This window comes from Mustela lutreola, chromosome 6, assembly GCF_030435805.1.
Source record: "Mustela lutreola isolate mMusLut2 chromosome 6, mMusLut2.pri, whole genome shotgun sequence".
Lineage (NCBI taxonomy): Eukaryota > Metazoa > Chordata > Mammalia > Carnivora > Mustelidae > Mustela > Mustela lutreola.
In genome coordinates, this window is record NC_081295.1 from 155,573,814 (window position 1) to 155,594,332 (window position 20,519).

General features: G+C 45.5%; 1 protein-coding gene across 1 annotated transcript in view; it reads left to right on the forward strand.

The window, feature by feature from the left end:
• Positions 1-20,288, forward strand: part of SCGN (secretagogin, EF-hand calcium binding protein) — a 38,510-nt gene extending 18,222 nt beyond the window's left edge. The window contains exons 7-11 of the mRNA XM_059179502.1: positions 4,861-4,916; positions 10,213-10,258; positions 10,511-10,570; positions 12,291-12,359; positions 19,765-20,288. Coding sequence (XP_059035485.1) covers positions 4,861-4,916; positions 10,213-10,258; positions 10,511-10,570; positions 12,291-12,359; positions 19,765-19,893 — 360 coding nt within the window. The 3' untranslated portion in view covers positions 19,894-20,288. The remainder of the gene's footprint in view (positions 1-4,860; positions 4,917-10,212; positions 10,259-10,510; positions 10,571-12,290; positions 12,360-19,764) is intronic.
• Positions 20,289-20,519: the final 231 nt, after the last annotated feature.

A 20,519-nucleotide genomic window follows, 5' to 3' on the forward strand; every position in this document is an offset into this window, starting at 1 on the left:
ATTTGAGAAAGGAGGGAAAAAGCAAAAATTCACTCTGGTCGCTCCAGTTCATCCCCATTGTGCCGGTCATTGTCATAGACCATCCACTGACAAGTTGAGTTCAGTTTGGCCTTCCGTCCCTAAATACAGTGATCTCATCTTGAGATCCAGTTTGCCTGACTTTTCAAAAATCAGGCAGATCACAAGGAAGCCACAATTCTAGAGCTTCTGCAAAGGCAGAAGGTAGGTAGATGGACAGAGTCCAAGTTGCGTTGTTTCAAGATGTCTTCTCCCCTGAGGACACGTGATGTTTTCATAGCAACACAACTAGCCTTTATTCCAGTCCTGGGTACTTGACTCGTAATCATTGTGCAAAGCACTTTTCAAACATTTGATTCTCTCAACAACCTCATAAAAATAAGGGTTTTTTTTTTAGCCCTCATTCTATAAATGAAAGAAACTGAGAATTGCAGACTTTCACGGGTCAAATATAGTAAGGATGGAGTGGAAATGCATACCCAAATCTATCTCCAAAGCTTGCCTTTTCCACCACAATACTCATGTCTGAGAGCTGAAATACTGAGTCATTAGAAAGAAAACTTCCAAAAGGGAAAAGTAAAGCTCTGCTGAGAGATCAAGAAGCGATGATGATCCCCTGAAGAGAGTGAAGAGCCAGGCGAGGACAGGCCGTGTTGGGGACTTCGGATTCTTGTGATGTTTTTCAAGAGGAGATGATACCGGAGCTCAAGCTCTCAAGCCCTGCCAGAATTTATTACCTAAGAAAGTGGATTGTTCATGAATCATCCTAAGAACCGATATCTTATTCAACACAAAATAGGAAACAAATGGAAGACAAAAGGGAAGGAGAAAGGATTCTACAACATCACCTGGGGAGGAGAAGGGCCTGGGAAGAAAAGATAACGTTTTGCCCATAGAGAGCCCCCCCCAGGGGCATCTCATTCAAACAGCCCATCATAAGGGACAGGAAGGGGTGTCAAGGAGACATTGTGCTGCTTACAAAGACAACACTCAGCAGGAAAGAATCCGCACATCACGCCTCAGTCTGGCAACCCTAGTCGCCCAGAGCACTTCTCTTCGAAGCCTTTAGGTTTCAATCTTGAAAAATACCGGGCTGGCAGCTCTTTCCATGGGGATGGCCTGGGCTGAAGAAGATCTGGCAATGTACAATTTTTGATGGCTCTCAGCTCAGATCTGGAAGCCTAGAATCCTGTGAAGTAGGTGAGGGGGATCCCAGTGGTCTCACCCAGCTTTAGAGTATCTGCGTTGAGAACCGTTCATGGATCAAGACTGTCCTGTTATTCTTTGTCTGTTTTGTTGTCAAAACCTGCGGCTCTTCTGCTTCTGTGGCTGCCCGTAGCACTCATTTTGTTCCAAACTGTCGTGTGGGGATAGGCTAGCAATCAGTCAAATCCAAGTGGCCCCTCACAGGTTCTTTATGCCTTGAGGTGATCAGCGAGTGTTGAGGAATCCAGCCAGTAGGGGAGTTTCCACCCTGAGACCTAGTCTAACCAGAAGATGAGATGACTTTAATGAGATTATGGCTGATCTATTTTAGTTGACTTCCTTAAATTCAGAGGCGGCTTATATATACTTTTCCAGAGAACATATTTGGGACCTGGACTATAGTTTGTTTGTTTGTTTTTTAAAGACTTTTTACATTTCCCTAGCGACCTGTGGGTGAATGAACTTTCAGAAACTCAATATTCTCCGAAGAGATTTTAGAACCTTAGTCTAACTAAGTGATACACCAAGTGTGAAATCTGCTGCTGCTTTAATGGCTTTTTTTGAGCAATGGGCACAGTGAGGTGAACACTGCATTACAGATCTGGTTCAAAGGTTTGGCATCAAATGCTTTATTTATGAAATGTAGCCTGCTAAATAAATTCAAATAGACCCAGAGGACTGGCACGTTTGAAAGTGGTCTGCAGCCTGAACAATGAATGAATCACAGCAGAGCACCCAGGCCTAAGCACAAAGTCGAGGTCTGCAGACCTGACCTTCTCCTAACTCCTGATTAATGTTGTGGACAAGGAAGGAAACAGCCTATGAACAAAATCCAATTATGACATCTCATTGAGAGTGGGGTAGGGGGAGGATTAGCTGTCCGAATAGAATATTATCAGGTAGTATTGAACTTTTAAAAATGTAAGCTAATGCATGTGGGGAGATGTTACGTTCACACACCATGCTAATTAGAGCATGGAGCTTTAACTCTTGTAAATGTGCAAATTAAAATCTGAGACCATGGCAGACAGAGAGACATGTGATGTTAAGCTTGTCCTATCCTCTCCATTGGTCACAATCCTTGGCGTTCAGGCCTGGATGGAAGTTGCTGGCTTGCAGCTTTCTTCCATAGACGGAGGCACTCAACTCTCGGATCCAGGTTGATGGGAAACATGCCTGGGTTCTGTGTCGAGAGCTCTTCCCTCCAGTGCTGGTGACCTCACTGGCCTCATGACTTGAAATACCAGCTAATGGTGATGACCCTCTATTCACAGCTCTGACTCTTCACTGAACTTCTTAAGTGAACTGTGTAGCCCATTTTCTGATGGGCAGAAGCATGATTTACCACATTGGTGCTCAGTTCTTCCTCAAGCCAATTTTGAGCAAAGGGCATTTTCCCCTTTTGAGTAATCTGCACAGCAGTGGAGACGGGCCTACATCTTTCGAGATGAGTTACTACTTGCTTAAAGCTCAAGATCATCTAGCTCTCTATTAAAATAGGACTTTTTATAATGATGGTGTCATGGGAAATAACTCATGGCTCAGTCTCCTGCAAAGCGTGCTGCTCTCAGATTTTTACTGGATACAGAATTTATGTCTAAGGGGCATGACTGGATGTGTAATATATCCAAGTGTATAAAAATATAACCTGCATTTTAATGGATTCTGTAATACATATTTTTGATGCTAAAGTTTTGGGGGAATGGTCTTTCAAATTCATTTCAAATATTAAAAAGAAATGATTTAGGGAGTGAAGAAGGATGGACAGATCTGTTTTTTTAATGCAAAAAACTGTTAGATATGATCTCAGTTTTTCTCATTCCCTCTTTTCCCCATATAACCTCTTTCTACAAATATGTTTAGAGATACTCAGCTGCACTGAAATGTTGTGAAGTCATAAAATTCATTCACAATATGACTCAAATACGCCATGAAATGTCTCTCTTCCATCTTGCCTAAACTAACCTGGTTTTCTTGATTCTAACCTTTAATCTTCTCTTGTTCAAAGCCTTCTCTGATCTAATAATTTAAATAGTCTCTTTAGATAGTGCTAAGTCTTTCTGAAAGGAGGAGCTTGGCCTCGTAGATTTCTCAGTCATCTTCATCCAACCCAGACTAGCATCAAGGAGGGGCACCTGGGTGGCTCAGTCAGTTAAGTGTCTGCCTTCAACTCAGGTCATGATCCTAGGGTCCTGGGATTGAGCCCCGAATAGGGCTCCTCATTCAGTGGGGAGTCTGCTTCTTCCTGGCCCTCTGCCCCTCTACCCCTTGCCCCACCTCTTGTGCACTCTCTCTCAAATAAATAAAATCTTTAAACAAAAAATGGCATCAATGAGAGAAAAGTGACTTTGGGCCTTAATGGTGGAGGTGGGAAGCTGAGGTCTCTGGGCACAAAGGTCTGACTCATCTAGTCTACAGGCTGGTGTCTCTTGGCCACTCAGTGGCTGCCTTGCTGGTATTCACAGCTGAAGTCTTCGGTGAGCTCATAACCCATGCTCCTAGCTTTGGCTAGCGCACTGGGAAGTATAGGCTAATCCAGCAGCCATCCTTTACTTCTTGCTAGATGCAGGCCATGAATTCTCTGCCACATCTCTAGCAGAGTCCACATGTTCTTGCCACACAACAGACTAGTAAATTGGGAGGCAAGTTGCTAGGGGGAAGGAAAGCAATTTTATTTAGAAAGCCAGCAGACCAAGGAGATAGCAGACTGTGGTCCCCAAGAGAATCTTTCTTCAGCATGAAATGTGAGTTTCTTTTATTTTATGAGGAGGCTGGAATCAAGAGGTGACTGATGTCTGTAGACATTCAGGAGCCCACAGGGTCCAGGGAAGGTTATGAAAAAAGTTTTCTGTCCTTGGTTCCTTCATCTTTGGGTGCAGGAATCCAGTCATGGCATCCTTGTAAACCTTAAACATAGCATTGTTCTTTCTACACATATTTCCTTTTCTTTTTGGGTGAAGTGGGTGTTGGGGAAAGAGTGGTTTTTGCATGTCTCAGCTGCAGCACACCTATGTGCAAGGCTCCACAGATGTCTGTCAGCCCTAGGTCGCAGCAGCAAGGGAAAGAGGCGACACAGAATCAGACATGCTAAGTGTCTCCCTATGATGCATCCTCTTTGCAGCCTATGGTTCAGGGGTCCACCCCAGCCCTCTGTTCTGGCATCACCTCATCCCATCACAGCCAGACACATGGAAATTCCACAGGCTCTCAACCCAGCTCCCAAACCCTTGGGTGTTCAAAGTGTCTTGTGGGGGTGCATGGGGCTGAGCCACAGCAAGTCCTTCCTCAGCTGCTGCCCCCCTCCCTCAGGAATCTCCTTTCCAGCAGACTGAGCTCAGACACCCACCCACTGGAGCCTCCTGTTTCTTCCTGTCCCGCTCTTCCTTCCTACAATCCTTGTAGCCTAGAGATGTAGGTTTTCCCCTCTGCCCCATCCTCCTCAACGACTTTGGCCTTCAATGGAAAAGCGATATTTCTCCTGTGCTCGGTAGGGAGCATTCTGTGACACGAGCCAGCCTCAGGCAGTTTAGACAACTGTGGAATCAGAAGGGCAAAACGGCAAAGTGCTCTAGTAACTTTCAGAGTGAATTCCTGCTACAAGTACTTCTTACAATCATGTCCTCTTCTGCATTCCAGATGAAGATCTTTGACAAAAATAAGGATGGCCGGTTGGATCTGAATGACTTGGCAAGGTGAGTAGCCTGGGAATAGTGTTGCAAACCTAGACACACCATCGTGGGGGGAATCCATGATGCACACACTTCTCTTTGAAAGGCAGAGGTCAGATCTTGCCTGGAACCCTGAAGAACGGGCTCATCTGGCCAAATGAACAGCAGTTGTTTTCAGTCTTCTGGGGGTGACAGATCCCTTTGTAAAGATAATAAAAGTCCCCCCCACCAAAGACACAATACACAAAGTTTTCATAAAATTTTATAGGTGGGTCATGGGCCAGCCCTGCCTTCAAAGGCCAGACGTTCCTGGTCTCACATAAGGACCCCATGAAAACATAAGTCTGGAATACCATTCACTGCTCTGGGAAAGCGGAGTGGTAAGTTCAGGACAGAGGACGACTGAACCAGACTCCAGCCGTGCTGTCTGGAGTTTTTTGGTATTGGCGTAGCCTCCTTGGGCACCCAGCCAGAGTGTAGGAGAAGGGTGACAGCAGAAGTAGCCCAGTACCTGCAAAAGTGCTGTCTGTTAGGCCAGTGTTGTGACACAATGGGCATGTCAGCATGTTATCTCAAGGCTAGCTGACCCTGAGATGACCTGTGGTGGTCCATAGAAAGGGAAAAAAAAAAATCACTGGATCCAGAATACATGGGTATAACCAGATGGAGCAGTTATGATCCCAAGTGCCGGAGGATGGGGCAGATGGAGTCACAGCACAGACAGTGACAGAGGGTGGCAGTTACAGGCTGCAGGGCACAAGGAAGTTTAGCTGGGAGATGGGGAGTCCATGGACTGGGGTGATATTCAGTGATGGAATATCTTGGCAGATATTAACTTGGCAGTGGTTAACTTGGCAATATCATAAGCAGATATGAACTCGAGTTCAAAATCACAAAGCCCATACCAGCTACCCCCTCTCTTGATAGCAACATGTGTGAGTTCTTGCAGGGGATCTATGAAAGGGGACACACTAGGAAGAACCTCTCCTTAGTGGTGACCAGGACATTGACCCCAACACTCTACTGGGTCTTCTATTCTAAGCCTCATCCTCCGTGGCTCCTTCTCCAGGACGCTCATCCCAAATTTGGCCACTTTGCTGGGGAAGAGGCATGGAGAGACCAGCCAGACCAGAGGGGGATAAGAGTGTTTCTCCCAAAGGTTGAGGACGGAGGGATCTCCACTTTGTAGCCTTGGGGATTTGTCCCCTGGGTCCCACTCACTTCTCATTCTTTTGGCCAACTGAAGCAACGTTTCCTCTCAAATAGAGGCCAAGCTAGCTAATCTGAGAGCTGTGTAAGCACCAGTCCTAATAGGAATACCCAAAAGCCTAAGATTCACTCAAAACATGGCATCTGGATGAAAACAAGAATATTTGATTTCATTGCTCCCCTCACCAAAAGCACACACCATCTGACTGACTCAAGGCACTTCTCAGAGGTAGTAAGTGGAGGAGCCTCGAGCGCTCTCTGGAGGCCAGAGTGTGCCACTACCGGAAGCGGCTCTCTACCCTGTCATCAGTGATGCTTTTACTTCCGAAATGAAATCCACAGATAATATACTCTACCTGTGCACATAATGCTAAGACAGTTAGCATAGTGCACAAACTAGAACACATAAAGGGGAAATAAAGGAAAACAATTAGTAATAAAATAAAGTGTATTTCAGTGTCTAGGTGGCTGGACAGAGCCACAAGGAAGATATACCCGAGGGGAGGCTGCTTACATCTTGGTGAAGAATTACCACGAATATGTCAGTTCACATGCTGATTGATACAAAAATGGCCTTTTGGCAACTCACATGTCAGGAACTCACTTGCTGTTGATACAATTTTATAAAAAATAAATAACTCCTGATTGAGTTCCGAATGAAACAAAGCCCTCAATTTACGTGACTCAGATTATAGGGATCATGGACACAATTAGTAAATTATGTATACCTTGAGAAAAAATACCCGGGATCTTTATGTAAATAGGAATTCAGTTCTTGGTTCAAGTAGAATTATAAGCTGGATTTGTGTCACGTGAGTGCTCCCCTGCACATTCCAGCTTCAGGTGAGATATGGGATGATTGCCCCAGACCTTTCCATGCAATGCACAACATCTAGCATCCCAGGTCCTCATCTATAGAGGTCATGTCCCTTCTGTCAGTCATCCCCCCTGTCACTGTGGCTACCAAAAGGCCCCCCTGCAGCTAGCCAAACATCCCCCACTGGGGTCCTACTATTCATGCCCTAATCTCTTGAATAGCTTCTCTGCCGGTGGAGTGTTGTGTATAGAGAAGGATTCAAAGAGCAGTTGTGAACTGCAGGAAGAATTGACTTCATATGGAACAGAGATGCAAAGTGACAAGAGTTACTACATTCTTTTGAAACCAACATGATACGGAATTGGACAGTGACAATGGGGTAGGCAGAATGAAGGTGTCCATGTCCAAATTCCCAGAACCACTGAGCATTTTATGTTACATGGCAAGGATCCATGCAGGTTGCAGAGAACAATGAAGTCCCTCACTGACAGACCTTCCAGAGATTAGACTGGATTATCCAGGTCAGCCCAAAGGTAGTAACAAGGGTCCTCTAAATGGGGAAGAAGGAAGAAGAGGGTCGGGTTTTGAAGGCTTTGAGGTGGAAAAAGGAGCCATGAGCCCAAGAATGCAGGAAGCTTCTAGAAGCTGGAAAAGACAAGGAAAGGGATTCTCCCCCAGAGCCTCCAGAAGGAGGCAGTCCTGTGACACCTCGATTTTAGCCTGAAGAAATCTGCCTCCGACTCTGATTTCCAGTATTGTAAGATGCTGATTTGCGCTGCTGAAGCCAACGAGTCGGGATCATTTGTCATAGCGACAGGGAAATAAATGAATGACTTACAGGCCTTAAAACATGTTAACATAGACTCTCCTCTCTCTCTTCCCACCTCTAGAACAGAGCCTTCTTACTCCACATGCGAGCTCCCCTCAGGCACATGTCCTCTCACTGGCGACATACTTTAGGCTGCTTGGTGCCAACCAAGAGATAAGGACAGGATTCCTCATAGAGTTCCAGGATAGTCTACCCTTTGACTGGATCAGATTCTCTTTACCCTGGGCATCCAGAAGAGCAAAATGTTCCAAAATCATTGTGTGATATTTTTCTGCCTTTCTCTATATTGTGAATGCATGATTATGAATGCAACATAAATTCAACGTTTTAGTCTTGGAAACTGACTGTAGTCTAGTAAATACAACTGTAATTAAGCAGAAAGTATGGAAATACTTTTGTTTTCCGAAAGTAAAACAAAACAAAAGTATTTTTGTTTCCAAAACAAAAGTATTTTTGTTTTATTATTTTTCCCATATTTTTAAAATTGAGTATCATTTATATCCTATAACATTTACTCTTACAAAGTGTACAATTCGGTGTACTTTAGTCTATTCATGAGGCTCTCCTCCACTGCCCATTTCTAGAACACTTTTATTGTGCCAGAAAAATACTCCATCCCCAGCAGGGATTACTCTCTCCTCCCCTTGCCTACCAATCCCTGATAACCACTAATCTATTCTGTTTCCATGGATCTGTTTTTCACATATATGAAATCATATAATGCATGACCTTTCATGTTTGGCTGAGGTTCTTTATTTCTTCATGTGGACTAAAGCAACTGTCTCATGTTCTTTTCATTTTAGCTCGAAGAATCCTTGTAGTATTTCTCACAGATCACATGTATTGTTGTTGATAACTGTTGTCTTTTTGCTTACTGACCTTTTGGAACTCATCCTATAAAATCTTGATCTTTGTCATATGTGGACACTGAAGTCTCTGCTTTGCTGCTGAATGGTTAGTTAATGACTGGGCAGAGATTTCTTGTCTGTCTCCCAATGTTTGTGCATGGCCCTGTGTATGGATTGGGCCCATCTTTCATATGCAACCAGGAAGTTTACAATTCTGCTTAGCCTTAACTTCCTGCTTGTACAGAGCCTGAGGATAAGCTGCTGGTGAGACCTTAGGGCCTCCTGAGGTCTTTTCTGTGCACACACGCAGTCCTGGGCATGGACGTAGTCTCATGTATGTCTACAGCTTTCTAGATTTTCAGAAATATGTTGGAGCTTAGATAAGCCCCAGTGGACATCTCATTCCCCCAGATTTTTCTTTTAAGCTTTTTACTTAGCCTGCTGTTTACCCAAACTCTTTTCTTTTCTTTAAATATTTTATTTATTTGAAAGAGAGACAGAGTGTGCAGGGGGTGCGAGGGGCAGAGGGAGAGGGAGAAGCAGACTCCCCGCTGAGCAGGGAACCAGGGGTGGGACTTGATCCCAGGACCCTGAGATCTTGACCTAAGCTGAAGGAAGACACTTCACCAACAGAGCCACCCAGGTACCCATTTGCCCAAAATCTTATTTTCCATTGTCACCTGTGATCTTAAATAACTGCTTTTCATTGTTTTTGACAAATGCTCCCAGGTAAAATGCTTTCCCACTAGCTGACATCAAAATCAGGTCAAAGAAGTGCACCTTGCAAATGGGGTCGCTCAGAGAACATCAGGAAAGTCAAATAATGGCAGTTCTCTGGCAGTTAGGTTTGAAAGGGCTCCAGCTCTGCTCTGCTCACCACAGAGCCGCTGCTAGAATGCTCTTTTCCCCTGGGGCTATGGGCTCTTCATTTTCAAAGACACAATAGAGCTGAGGAGGGTAGAAGGATGAAGCAAGTTAAAATGCCTCCACATCCACTGTTCTTACCAAGATTTAGTCATGTTTTTGGAAATAAACACTCCCCAGATTTCTGTAAGACTTGAATTTCTAGAATCCTGAAGAAGTTATTTTGACTTTTTTTTTTTTTTTTTGACAGCTTTCTCATTGCTGTTACGGAGGAGAGAGTTTTCATAAGCCTTTCCTCTGCCATTTTCCACCAACACAACTTAAAAAAAAAAGATTTTATTTATTTATTTGACAGAAAGCATAAGTAGGCAGAGAGGTAGGCAGAGGGAGAAAGGGAAGCAGGCTTCCTGCTGAGCAGAGAACCCAATGTGCGGCTCAATCCCAGGACCCCGGGATCATGACCTGAGCTGAAGGCAGATATTGAACCGATTGAACCGCCCAAGCTCCCCCACCAAGATGACTTTTTAAAAGTCTCTCTGTGGTGATCTAATCCCTATGAAAGGTCTCTCCCAATTAATTTTTTAATTTGTTCTTATAATACAGAAATTTCCTGTTTTTCAAGCGCTCACCCTATTCTGTAGAATGATCTGGAAATTGCCTGCCCTTTCCTCATGCCAGAGTTACAGATCTGCTTGTCTCTGAGAGCTGACAGATCATCACATAAATTACTTTCTCTTCTTCTTTTCCATTTAGGATTTTGGCTCTTCAGGAAAACTTCCTTCTCCAATTTAAAATGGATGTAAGTAGTGACATTCCTCTAAGTGGGCTTGTGTCATTGCTGTCTCTCCATAAATTCGAGAGGGAGGGAAGAAAGGAAGGCATCTGTTTGTCTTGTGTAATTTATCTGGAGACCGACAAGGCTTAACTGTTAGAATCAAGGGATTAGGGGTCATTGGCTCAAAGTTGATAGAAGTCGTTTATGACCCTGGAAGAACGGTACAGCTGAAGGGTCCCGATGCTGGACTCACATTCCTATTTTCTCCGCACACAGGCTTGTTCCACTGAAGAAAGAAAGAGGGACTTTGAGAAAATCTTCGCCCACTATGATGTTGTAAGTGTGTCCTTTTGGATTGTGCTGACTACTTTCAGGGAGCAAGCTAGTTTAGTCCCTATGTGGGGTCATCCTACCCACAGACCCTAAACTGATATGATGAACCCCAATCCCACATGTCCGCTGCTATGTCTTACCCTCCGCTTCTCCACGTAAACCAAAAACTACATTAAAATGGACAAAGGAGTATTTACGGTTGAGAAGAGAATAAAATCTCATTTTGTATTTGTTTTTTTCTCTTTGGCTCCACACTGGGAGAACTTTTCTTCTTGATCTCCATCCAGAAAAGTATGCTTGAAAACAAAAACAAATGACAGCAAGTTATAGACCACATTCAACCCAAAGAAACAGAGGCAAAGTGAGCTCTGGTCAGCATAAAAACCACTTCTCTTAGAGGATTGATTATGTGGTTCTTCTTCAGACAGGAGAAAAGAATAATTCTAAAGCACTAAGTATGGCAAGGAGGTTGCATTTCTCGAGGACAAGGTAGGGTAATGCAAGAAGGAAGAAAAATGAGAAAGTTAGGAAGAGTCAGAAGAGATGCCATCCTGAAACTCACCAGACTGGGCACGTGAGTGTGTCATACCCTGAGCAGACACAGGCATCAGCCTGGGAGACGCGGCTCGGCAAAGGGATTACATGTCTAGCCTCTGTGCCCCGTCCCCTGCGCATGAATCACGCCTCGTTAGCCACGGGACTTTGGGCAGGTTCCTTAACCTCCCTGGGCCTCATTTCTCTTACCTGCGAAGTTAGGGTGAGGAGGCTAATAATAATAATACCTACCCCAGGGGACTGGGGTGAGAATTCAGTGATTTCATGTTTGTAAAGCTCTTAGAAGGTGTTGGCAGGTAGCGTTTGGTAAATACACTATTTTTAAAAAAATAGATTTTTAAAAATGATATGTTAGGGACGCCTGGGTGGCTCAGTTGGTTGGACGACTGCCGTAGGCTCAGGTCATGATCCCAGAGTCCCGGGATTGAGTCCCGCATCGGGCTCCCAGCTCCATGGGCAGTCTGCTTCTCCCTCTGACCTTCTCCTCGCTCATGCTCTTTCTCACTGTCTCTCTCTCAAATAAATAAATAAAATCTTTAAAAAAAATAAAAAAAAATGATATGTTAAAGGTTCAAGGTGAAGAAAACTCAAAAACATCGATGGATGCGTTGTCATGACTGGAACTTTAGAGATGAAACTGAAATATTTTAATATGTATTGTATTTTATAGACATTCTTATAAAATGAGTAGGAAAAAAGTAAGGGTTTTGTGTAAGGACCAAATAATAATTCTAATACACTCAGTCAATATAGTCACTCCTGATTTAAAATTTTAATAATCATGAGATCCTTGCTAAATCATAAAGCACAATTTAAAAAAATGTCAGCCTCTATCCTTCTAAGGACCGACATGATGTACAAAAATAGTACTTGTCTGCATGAAGCACAATCCTTGGGAAGCAAATGAAGTCGGTATGTATCACGTTAACGCGATTTGCAGGAGCCAAGGAACTCCCATTTGCTTACATGGGGGTCGCTGCGTACAATTAATTATTTTCATGTCTGTGGAACGTTCACATCCCACACACAAAACCCAACTGGAATGTACCGTTTTCGAACCTGTTTGCAAGCACGAAAGAATACTGATTGGCACAATTCACCCAATTTGCTCGTTAGCTTTCTGACCTAAGCAAACGGTGTCTGACGGAGTGGTTCTCGTCTCTTTCAGAGTAGAACAGGAGCTCTGGAAGGCCCGGAAGTGGATGGCTTTGTCAAGGACATGATGGAGCTGGTCCAGGTGATTTGAGGGGGCGTAGAGGTTTTGCTCCTCATCGGTCAGGGAGGCCGTTGTGACTGATTCCACTGTTTACTTCTGAGCACCTGTGGGGCTGACAATGCCAGGGACCAAATCTAGGGACACGGTCTGTTTAACAACCTTTGGGCTTCTGTGAGAACCGACATGTCTCCCTTTCTCTCTTAAGACCATTTGTAGTTTCGTGAAGCCCCCATAGCACCTTCTTGTTCGTACCATATAAAAGCCCTCTCTTTTACCAGAGGGGCACAGTTCTGTTTATTTTTTGGTTAAAGAAAGGCCTTTCTACTCCTGGACTTGGTTACTAGAATACCTAAAACTTTTAATTTAATTCATGAAATCAATCCCATATTTGGTATCCACCTCTCCTCCATCACCGCCATCAGGGGCTGCTTTAAGGCCTCGCCTAAAATCTAGGCTACGTATGTGTCAGGACACGTTGCTGCAATTCGAAGTGACAGGATTGAGTTATAATCCACATCACAAAGCTGTTTTAGGTAATGTGGACTTTAAAACAAGCAATCTCCTTGGAAATCCTGGTGCACTCTAGTAACTGGCGGTGGGATCTGGCTAAGCAGACACTTTGCAACTCTTCCTTTCCTCGGGGGCTGTCTAGCCGCTGAATTTAGCACATTCACATCCTTAGAGAGTTTTTGAGGTTTACACAGGACACGATGATTCCGTTCTGGTTGGCCCAGATGGCAACAAATTGGAGTAGCAATTGTTAACTGGCTCTGGAATCCCAGACCTGTTTGAAAACCTGATTAAAACTGTGGAGTCTGGGGGGCACCTGGGTGGCTTTGTCGGTGAAGCATCCACTCCTGATTTTGGCTCCGGTCAAGATCTTGGCATCGTGAGATCAAGCCCCCTGTTGGGCTCTGCACTGGGCATGACGCCTGCTTGTGATTCTCTCTCCCTCTCACCCTGCCCTGCTTGCTTGCGTGCTCGCGCTCTCTCTTTCCCTAACAACAACCACAAAACTATGGAGTTTTGCAGCAGGAACACCCCCTCCCCCAGTTTACCAATGTTTGCATAAATCTGCAGCAAGCTCACATCATGTGATTGAGCAGGCATGACTGAGGTTTCTCTTCTCATCCATCGGAGGTCAGGACCTCTGATCAGGATGACATGGTGTTTTCTTTGCCTCCTCGCTCGCCTTCTTCCCCTCCCAGCTGGTCCCCCACCTCTTCTTTGTTCCCTTCCCCGGTGCTCCTGTCTGCGACTCCCCGGGCATTTGCGCAACCACGGAACAGTGGATGGTCTGAGTGTGATAGTGCCTTTCGCGCTGATTGCCAAAGTTAAGTCCCACTGTATTTACTATCTATTTAATGCCAGAATGATTTCTGTAATGGAAACTGAGCAATTATCTATGGGACATTAAAATCGCACGGCAGTAGGCTTGGCCAAATTGCAGTTTTAATTTGCCTTTGATAGAGAGCATGGAATGGGTGGGGGGGGAAACCTGCCTCTCAGAGCAGCTTTGTGGAGCTCGGGCCGCTGACTGCTCAAGTCCGCAGCCGGGGGGCTGCCCAGCCCTCCAGACCCTTTCAGCTGTCACTGAGGTTGGCAATGGCTTCCACAAGTTCCTGGAAGATATTGAAGGTCTGAAAACCTAAACCAGCCATAGAGCAGAGAAGATGGTTTCTCAGAGAAAATGAAAGAGCAGAGGAAATTTCTAGGCCACCCAAAAACATGCAGTTTGCCTCTTTGATAGATTCTTTGATAGATTCCTATCACCTCCATGGGAAGCCAGAGGACCCCCATGACGCTTGTCCTTGCCCCCCTTATCTGGGTGGGCCTTCTGGCATGACAAAAAGGCATCTCTCAATATAAGTACCAGCCAGGGGAAGAGAGCTGGTTTCCAAGGACTGAGTGAGGCCGCATCAGTAGTAGAAAAGCAGGTAACAAGGGCTGGTTTGTTGAGCTAAAAAGTATTCCGAAGCAGTAAATTATTAATGTTCTCCTCTGAAGCCAGATCATTGAGGTGCAAACCTCTATTGGAGCTTTCCCAGTCTTTGGGGTTGCTTAAAAAACTCTTCACCATACAATTTGAAGGATGTTGTCAAGGGAAAATCTTTTGAGTAAATCTGACATTTCTCAGGTTCATACACTAGAGTCCTATCCTGCGACTTTTAAATTTTCATTACATTAGAAAGGATCATGGGACAAGTTGACAAACCAATATCTGGAATTTTTTTTTTTTTTAAGATTTTACTTATTTATTTATTTGAGAGAGAGAGCACATGAGCATGGAGAGGGGCAGAAGAATAGGGAGAAGCAACTTCCCACTGAGCAGGGAGCCTGACATGGGCCTCAATCCCAGGACCCTGAAGGCAGGCGCTTAACCGACTGAGCCACCCAGGCGCCCCTGATAATTACTTTTAAAGCAATTATCCCCACCACCACCACCCCATGCTTTTTTTTTTTTTTTTTTTTAAAGATTATTTATTTATTTATTTGACAGAGAGATTACATGTAGGCAGAGAGGCAGGCAGAGAGAGAGAGGAGGAAGCAGGCTCCCTGCTGAGCAGAGAACCCTATGTGGGACTCGATCCCAGGACTCTGGGATCATGACCTGAGCCGAAGGCAGCGGCTTAAACCACTGAGCCACCCAGGCACCCTCCCCATGCTTTTAAAGCAAATTCTATGGGCGCCTGGGTGGCTCAGTGGGTTAAACTTCTGCCTTCGGTTCAGGTCATAGTCCCAGGGTCCTGGGATCAAGCCCCATGTTGGGCTCCCTGCTCGGTGGGAAGCTGCTTCTCCCTCTCTCACTCCCCCTGCTTGTGTTCCCTTTCTCGCTACGTCTCTCTCTGTCAAAAAAACAAATCTTAAAAAAATAAAAAATAAGAAAAAATAAAAGCAATTATCAGAGCATGTCATGAGGTCAGCAGGGAGGTGGCTCAGTTTCTCAGGGGAGAGTCGTTTGTAATAATGACCCTGAAATACATGGACTTTATGGCCTTTCTTTCCTGTACAACTATGTGTGATACATATGTTGAATCTGTATTAACAAAATTATCTGGTTATCAGAACATCCCTTTCCCTGATCTCTGGAATATGGCCCTCAAGGCTGTCCTCTGTCAGTATGAGGAGATCAGACAAAATAATTTCTGCACAATATTTATAAAGAGTCCATAGGCCCCTTGGCACAGCACAAAAATCAACATGAGAATCTACAGCTCAAAGAAGAAAGCAGAAAGGCAAGACAGTTGAGATACCCGGCATTCCCTCACCAAGGGTAGAAGTGTGTGGGTGGCAATGTGGGAAGCCAGACAGATGGGTGCCAGAGATGCCCAGGGTGTCTGCCTGGAGGGGATGAGAGTTCCAGTCTCCAGGCTCCCCCCAATTCATTCTTTTCCCTGCTAGACTTCCCTTCTGCTTTTCTCTGTTGGCAAGGAAATGATTAGGAACAGGGGACAATACTTAACCTAAAGGATCGAATCCAATGTATGTCCCTCCAAAGAGCTGCTACCCCTTAGCAGGTGTTTCTTTTCAGTTTTTAAATTATAAAAATGATACATATATCGTGGAGACACTTGAAAGTAGAGAAAAGAAAAGACAGAAGAGTACTCTCTAACTTCAAGTAGACCTCATAACGGACTTCGTTTCTGGCTATATTCTGCATAAAGTATATTCTGCTCCTCTGACAAGCATTTCCCAGTCACCGTCATGGTGTTGGTGTCTGTATAAGATTTGGTTAGATATCCCTTACATCTCTTACAGTCCTCTTTTACTAGTAATTTTTTAAAAAATTATTTATTTTTTTGGAAAAAAATTTTTTTAAGTAATTTCTGCATTCAGCATGGGACCCTCTTTTGCTGGTAATTGAAATTATTTACCAGGTTTCTGACTCCAAGTAAAACTTAGTGGATGTTTTTGCATGTAAGTGTGTCTGGGTTTTAGGCCTGTTCCTAGGAGTGGAATCGAGGTATTTGCACACTTTCATGTTGCTGACACCCACTGTCCCGTGTTAGAAAGAGCAGTGCTGGCTTCTTCCTTTCCATCTTTGACATCTTTTCTTCTGGTCCCACCTGCCCTCCCGACACCACCTGGAAAAACAGTGACATCATGTTGACCCACGCTTGCCCATCAAGGAAGAACACAGGCAGAGGGATGTTAGTGACGTTGTATGCTATTGTCCTTTGGGGGACAGATAGCTTTTAAGAAAAGACAACAGGTGGTAAGGGGAAGGCAGTGTAACCACAAAACAAGGAGTGCTATGGTGGGGGACACCGTGATGTGTCCCCAGGGTATGTCACTCTCTGCTGGACTTTCCACAGTCTGATCTGGTCTTTCCATCTGCCTAGCAAGATGATCCTAAAAGAACACCAAGAGAGTGCCCCCTCTTCCTTGGAAAACATGCAATGGTGGGTGATCGATCGTTAGAAGAATTGACCCAGGCTTGCTGGCCATGACCAGGCTGAAGTCCTAGACAATAATGGTTTGGCCTCTGCATGTCACCTTGGGGTTTTCGGATACCCGTATGGCCAATAAATAGCCAAGTGCAGCCAAGAACATATTATGAGTCTGCACAGCTACAGAGTGAGTTTTGGGCTAAATGTACTGATCAGGAGAGTTATCCCAGTGGTTTATGATAAAGAGCACTTGCCATGGTCAAAGCTGTAATTCCGTCCCTCTACGGGTCAGAAGGTAGCCCACACGGGGCCTTGGGGCATTGCTGCTGACTCTAGCATGGAGATTTGGGGAGTGCTGGTAAGGATGTATTTGGGGAGGGGGGGTCTGCGTATTCACTTTTGCTGTTTTAGGAGAGATGAAATGTACAGGAAAGGGAGGGCACGTGACAAAAACGTGAAGACTGCATTTGGGGACGGTCACTCATTAATTCCACAGATGTAATTGAGCACTTACCACAGGCAAACATGAGAAGACAGATCTAGACCCAAAGGCTCCCCTAGTCCCAGGATTCAAGTGTTGGGGGAGGGGATAGTTAAGCATTTTTCAGCCAACTACCCCGGATCCACTCTCACACTCTCCCATGAGATGGATAAGAAACAAAAAATGCATTTTGCACGGCCGGTTATGATACAGTGCACTGTTAAAGAGATGTGCTCTGGGGCCTGCCTGCCTGAGTTTGTATCTGGTTCTGACATGGACCGGCTGTGTGACAGTGGGAAAGATAATTAACCTCTCTGTGCTTTAGTTCTCATCTGTCAGTTAAAAGTTGATCGTAGATACAACCTCATCAGGTTGTTGTGAAAATAGAATTAGTTTGTGTAGAACCCTTAGGTCTTGAACCTATGTGCACTTATACTGGCAACTTGCTGTTAAAACTGAAGCCCCTCAGTAATCTTAGGTGATTTCTCTTCCATGATCCAAATATTGTTGAACAGCAGTATTTAAGTCTCTCTAGTCCTAGTGAGCTGTAAAACATTAAAAGCATAACTCGAAAGGTCCAAAGAAACTTCCCTTACATACCTCATTACATACATTCATACCCTCCCCTAACACACACTCACACACTCACAACATAATTTTTTTTACAGAAAACAAATTAAAAAACAAAAAAAAGAGGCTTAGACTAGCTTAAATGAGGTAAATTCACTGGCAAAGTAATTTGTGCTACTGTGTAAATAACTACCGTGAGTATGTCCTAAGCATGGGAATTTGCTAAGAGGATCCTGGGGCAGAGAGCCGCGAACTGGGCAAAGGCTATGTCAGGAGTGGTTGAAGAGTTGATAACCAAAGGGCCCCACTTTGCAACCGTACAAGAAATGGGCTCCCAGTATGGAGCCATGGAGTGTTCCTTGCTGCTTTCAGGACTCCTAAGCCATTTCCTGGACCGCAGCTATACCTGCCAGTCACTGATGCACAAGGAAGTATCCTGGGTGAGTCCCAGTGAGGAGGACATAGTGACTGTATGTGACATCTCAGCCTTTTGGTCCAATCCCTGACGGACCCTCCACTGGGGAGTGCTATCGGCCCCAGATTCACGTCCGGATGTCCCCTGGAATCCTGCCCCACGTCGGGGGTTACTGTCGTTCTGCCATCTGGCTCCTGCTCTCTGCCCTCTATTCTTCCCTCCGTGGAAACCCAGGATCAGGGACAGACTGGGTGTCACTCTTCTATCCTGGAGGACAGTGCTAATTAGCTTTTCTTAATTGGGTCATCTTGTTGAAGAATGAAAGTTTGTGTTTCTTTCTCAAGGTGTCTGGAGATTTCTTTGACAGCGAGGCAACCCTGGGGTGGGCTGGGTGACGGGGAGAGCTTTCCTGCCTCCTCTGCTTGCCAGTGAGACCCGCCCAGTAATCAGGGGGCTTGGGATGTGATGGGCCGGCTCTCCCCTCTCCACTGACGTGGGCTTTTTCTCTCAGACCCCGAGCCTTCACACCACTGGTCAGGCCGCTGCCTCTCCAGCAGGACGGTGTGAACTGGGGGAACAAGTTTTTACTTCATTGGAGGCAGAGGACTCAGGATCAGAAATGCTGTTGCAATTTCCTAGCTTGGCAGGACCGTTCAGCTCTGAGCATCCGTGTCCTAATCTATAAGCCTGGGTTACCCCAAGGTTATCGTGAGCATTAAAAGAAATCGCCTGTGGAGAACCACTCAGTTCACACACTACTCACTTTTGTGGGCCTTTTGAGTTCGAAATTATTTTCCCAAATGATGGGTATCACGGTTCTTTCTCAGACCCTAAAATATGCCTTGGAATCGTTACTCAGGGACATACTCTTCTGGTTCGATTTTCATTCATTATAACCTTTTTTTTTTTTTTTTTTTTTAAGATTTTATTTATTTATTTGACAGACAGAGATTACAAGTAGGCAGAGGGGCAGTCAGAGAGAGGAGGAAGCAGGCTCCCTGCTGAGCAGAGAGCCCAATGTGGGGCTCGATCCCAGGACCCTGGGATCATGACCTGAGCCGAAGGCAGAGGCTTTAACCCACTGAGCCACCCAGGCACCCCTCATTATAACCTTTTATAAAATTAGAAGCACATGGGACACTTGGGTGGCTCAGTCAGTTAAAGCATCTGCCTTCAGCTCAGGTCATGATCCCAGAGTCCTGGGATCAAGTCCCGTGTTGGGCTCCTTGCTCAGTGGGGAGTCTGCTTCTCCCTCTCCCTCTGCTCATGCTCTCTCTCACATAAATAAAACATTTAAAAAAAAAATAAAATAAAATTAGAGGCACAAAAACCTCCCACGGGGAGAGACTAGAACAGGTCTTCTCTCATCCATGACCCCATCCCCTGCTCCGAGGCACAGTATCTTCATCACCACGAGAAGCTGGACTCTGGGCAGGCCTGTCTCCATGGAGCCCGCTCGGCAGCCAGGGGCTCTGCTCAGTGTAGTGAGTGTGGGGCTGGGGAGGCATGAAAGCCTGGGGCCCCCCTGGCTGGCCCCCCTGACGTGTGTGTTCTCTTTGCTGTTCTCAGCCCAGCATCAGCGGAGTGGACCTTGATAAGTTCCGGGAGATTCTTTTGCGCCACTGCGACGTGAACAAGGATGGAAAAATTCAGAAGTCCGAGCTGGCTTTGTGTCTCGGGCTGAAAATCAACCCCTAACCCCCAGAACGCTTTGCCTTTTGCTCTTACGGTGTCTCTGTGCTCCTGATGCTAAACCTCAGTCTATGCTTTGCTGTGGGGACGCGTGGGCAGACTTTCCGACGAACCGCGTGGTATTCGTGGACAGGGCCGAGGGCCTTCCTGCTGAGGGCGTGGTGTTCTCCCACCTGGCTGAAAGCCCCCCCAAGTAGTACCCCCCATGTTATGCACTCCCCACCCCCCGCCGCCCCCAGAATCAGCTAGCTCGCTGCGTCTGCTCTGCCTCTCCTCCCTCGGTCATCAGGCAGGCAGGGAGCCGTGTCCATCTGTCTGGGCTCCCTCATGGGCTTTCTGCCCAGTCCCGCGTCTGTGGCAGTCCTGTGACCTCTACAAATTGATTTTGTCATGGAAATAAACCTGTGGCTGGAAACAAAGACGCACTGGTCCCTGTTTTTGTGTTATGATCTTTGCAGTGCTCTACCAGATGGTTCTGTGACTTAGGGTGGGCGTGGTGAGAAGGACAGAGACCGGCAGGATCCGAATGGAATCCACTCCCGCTTCCTTCCGTAGTTCACAGATGCCCTGGTCGGCGACTTTGCAGGAAAGCAGGAGTTGCCAATAATCACTTCTTACTCATTGCACGGAGA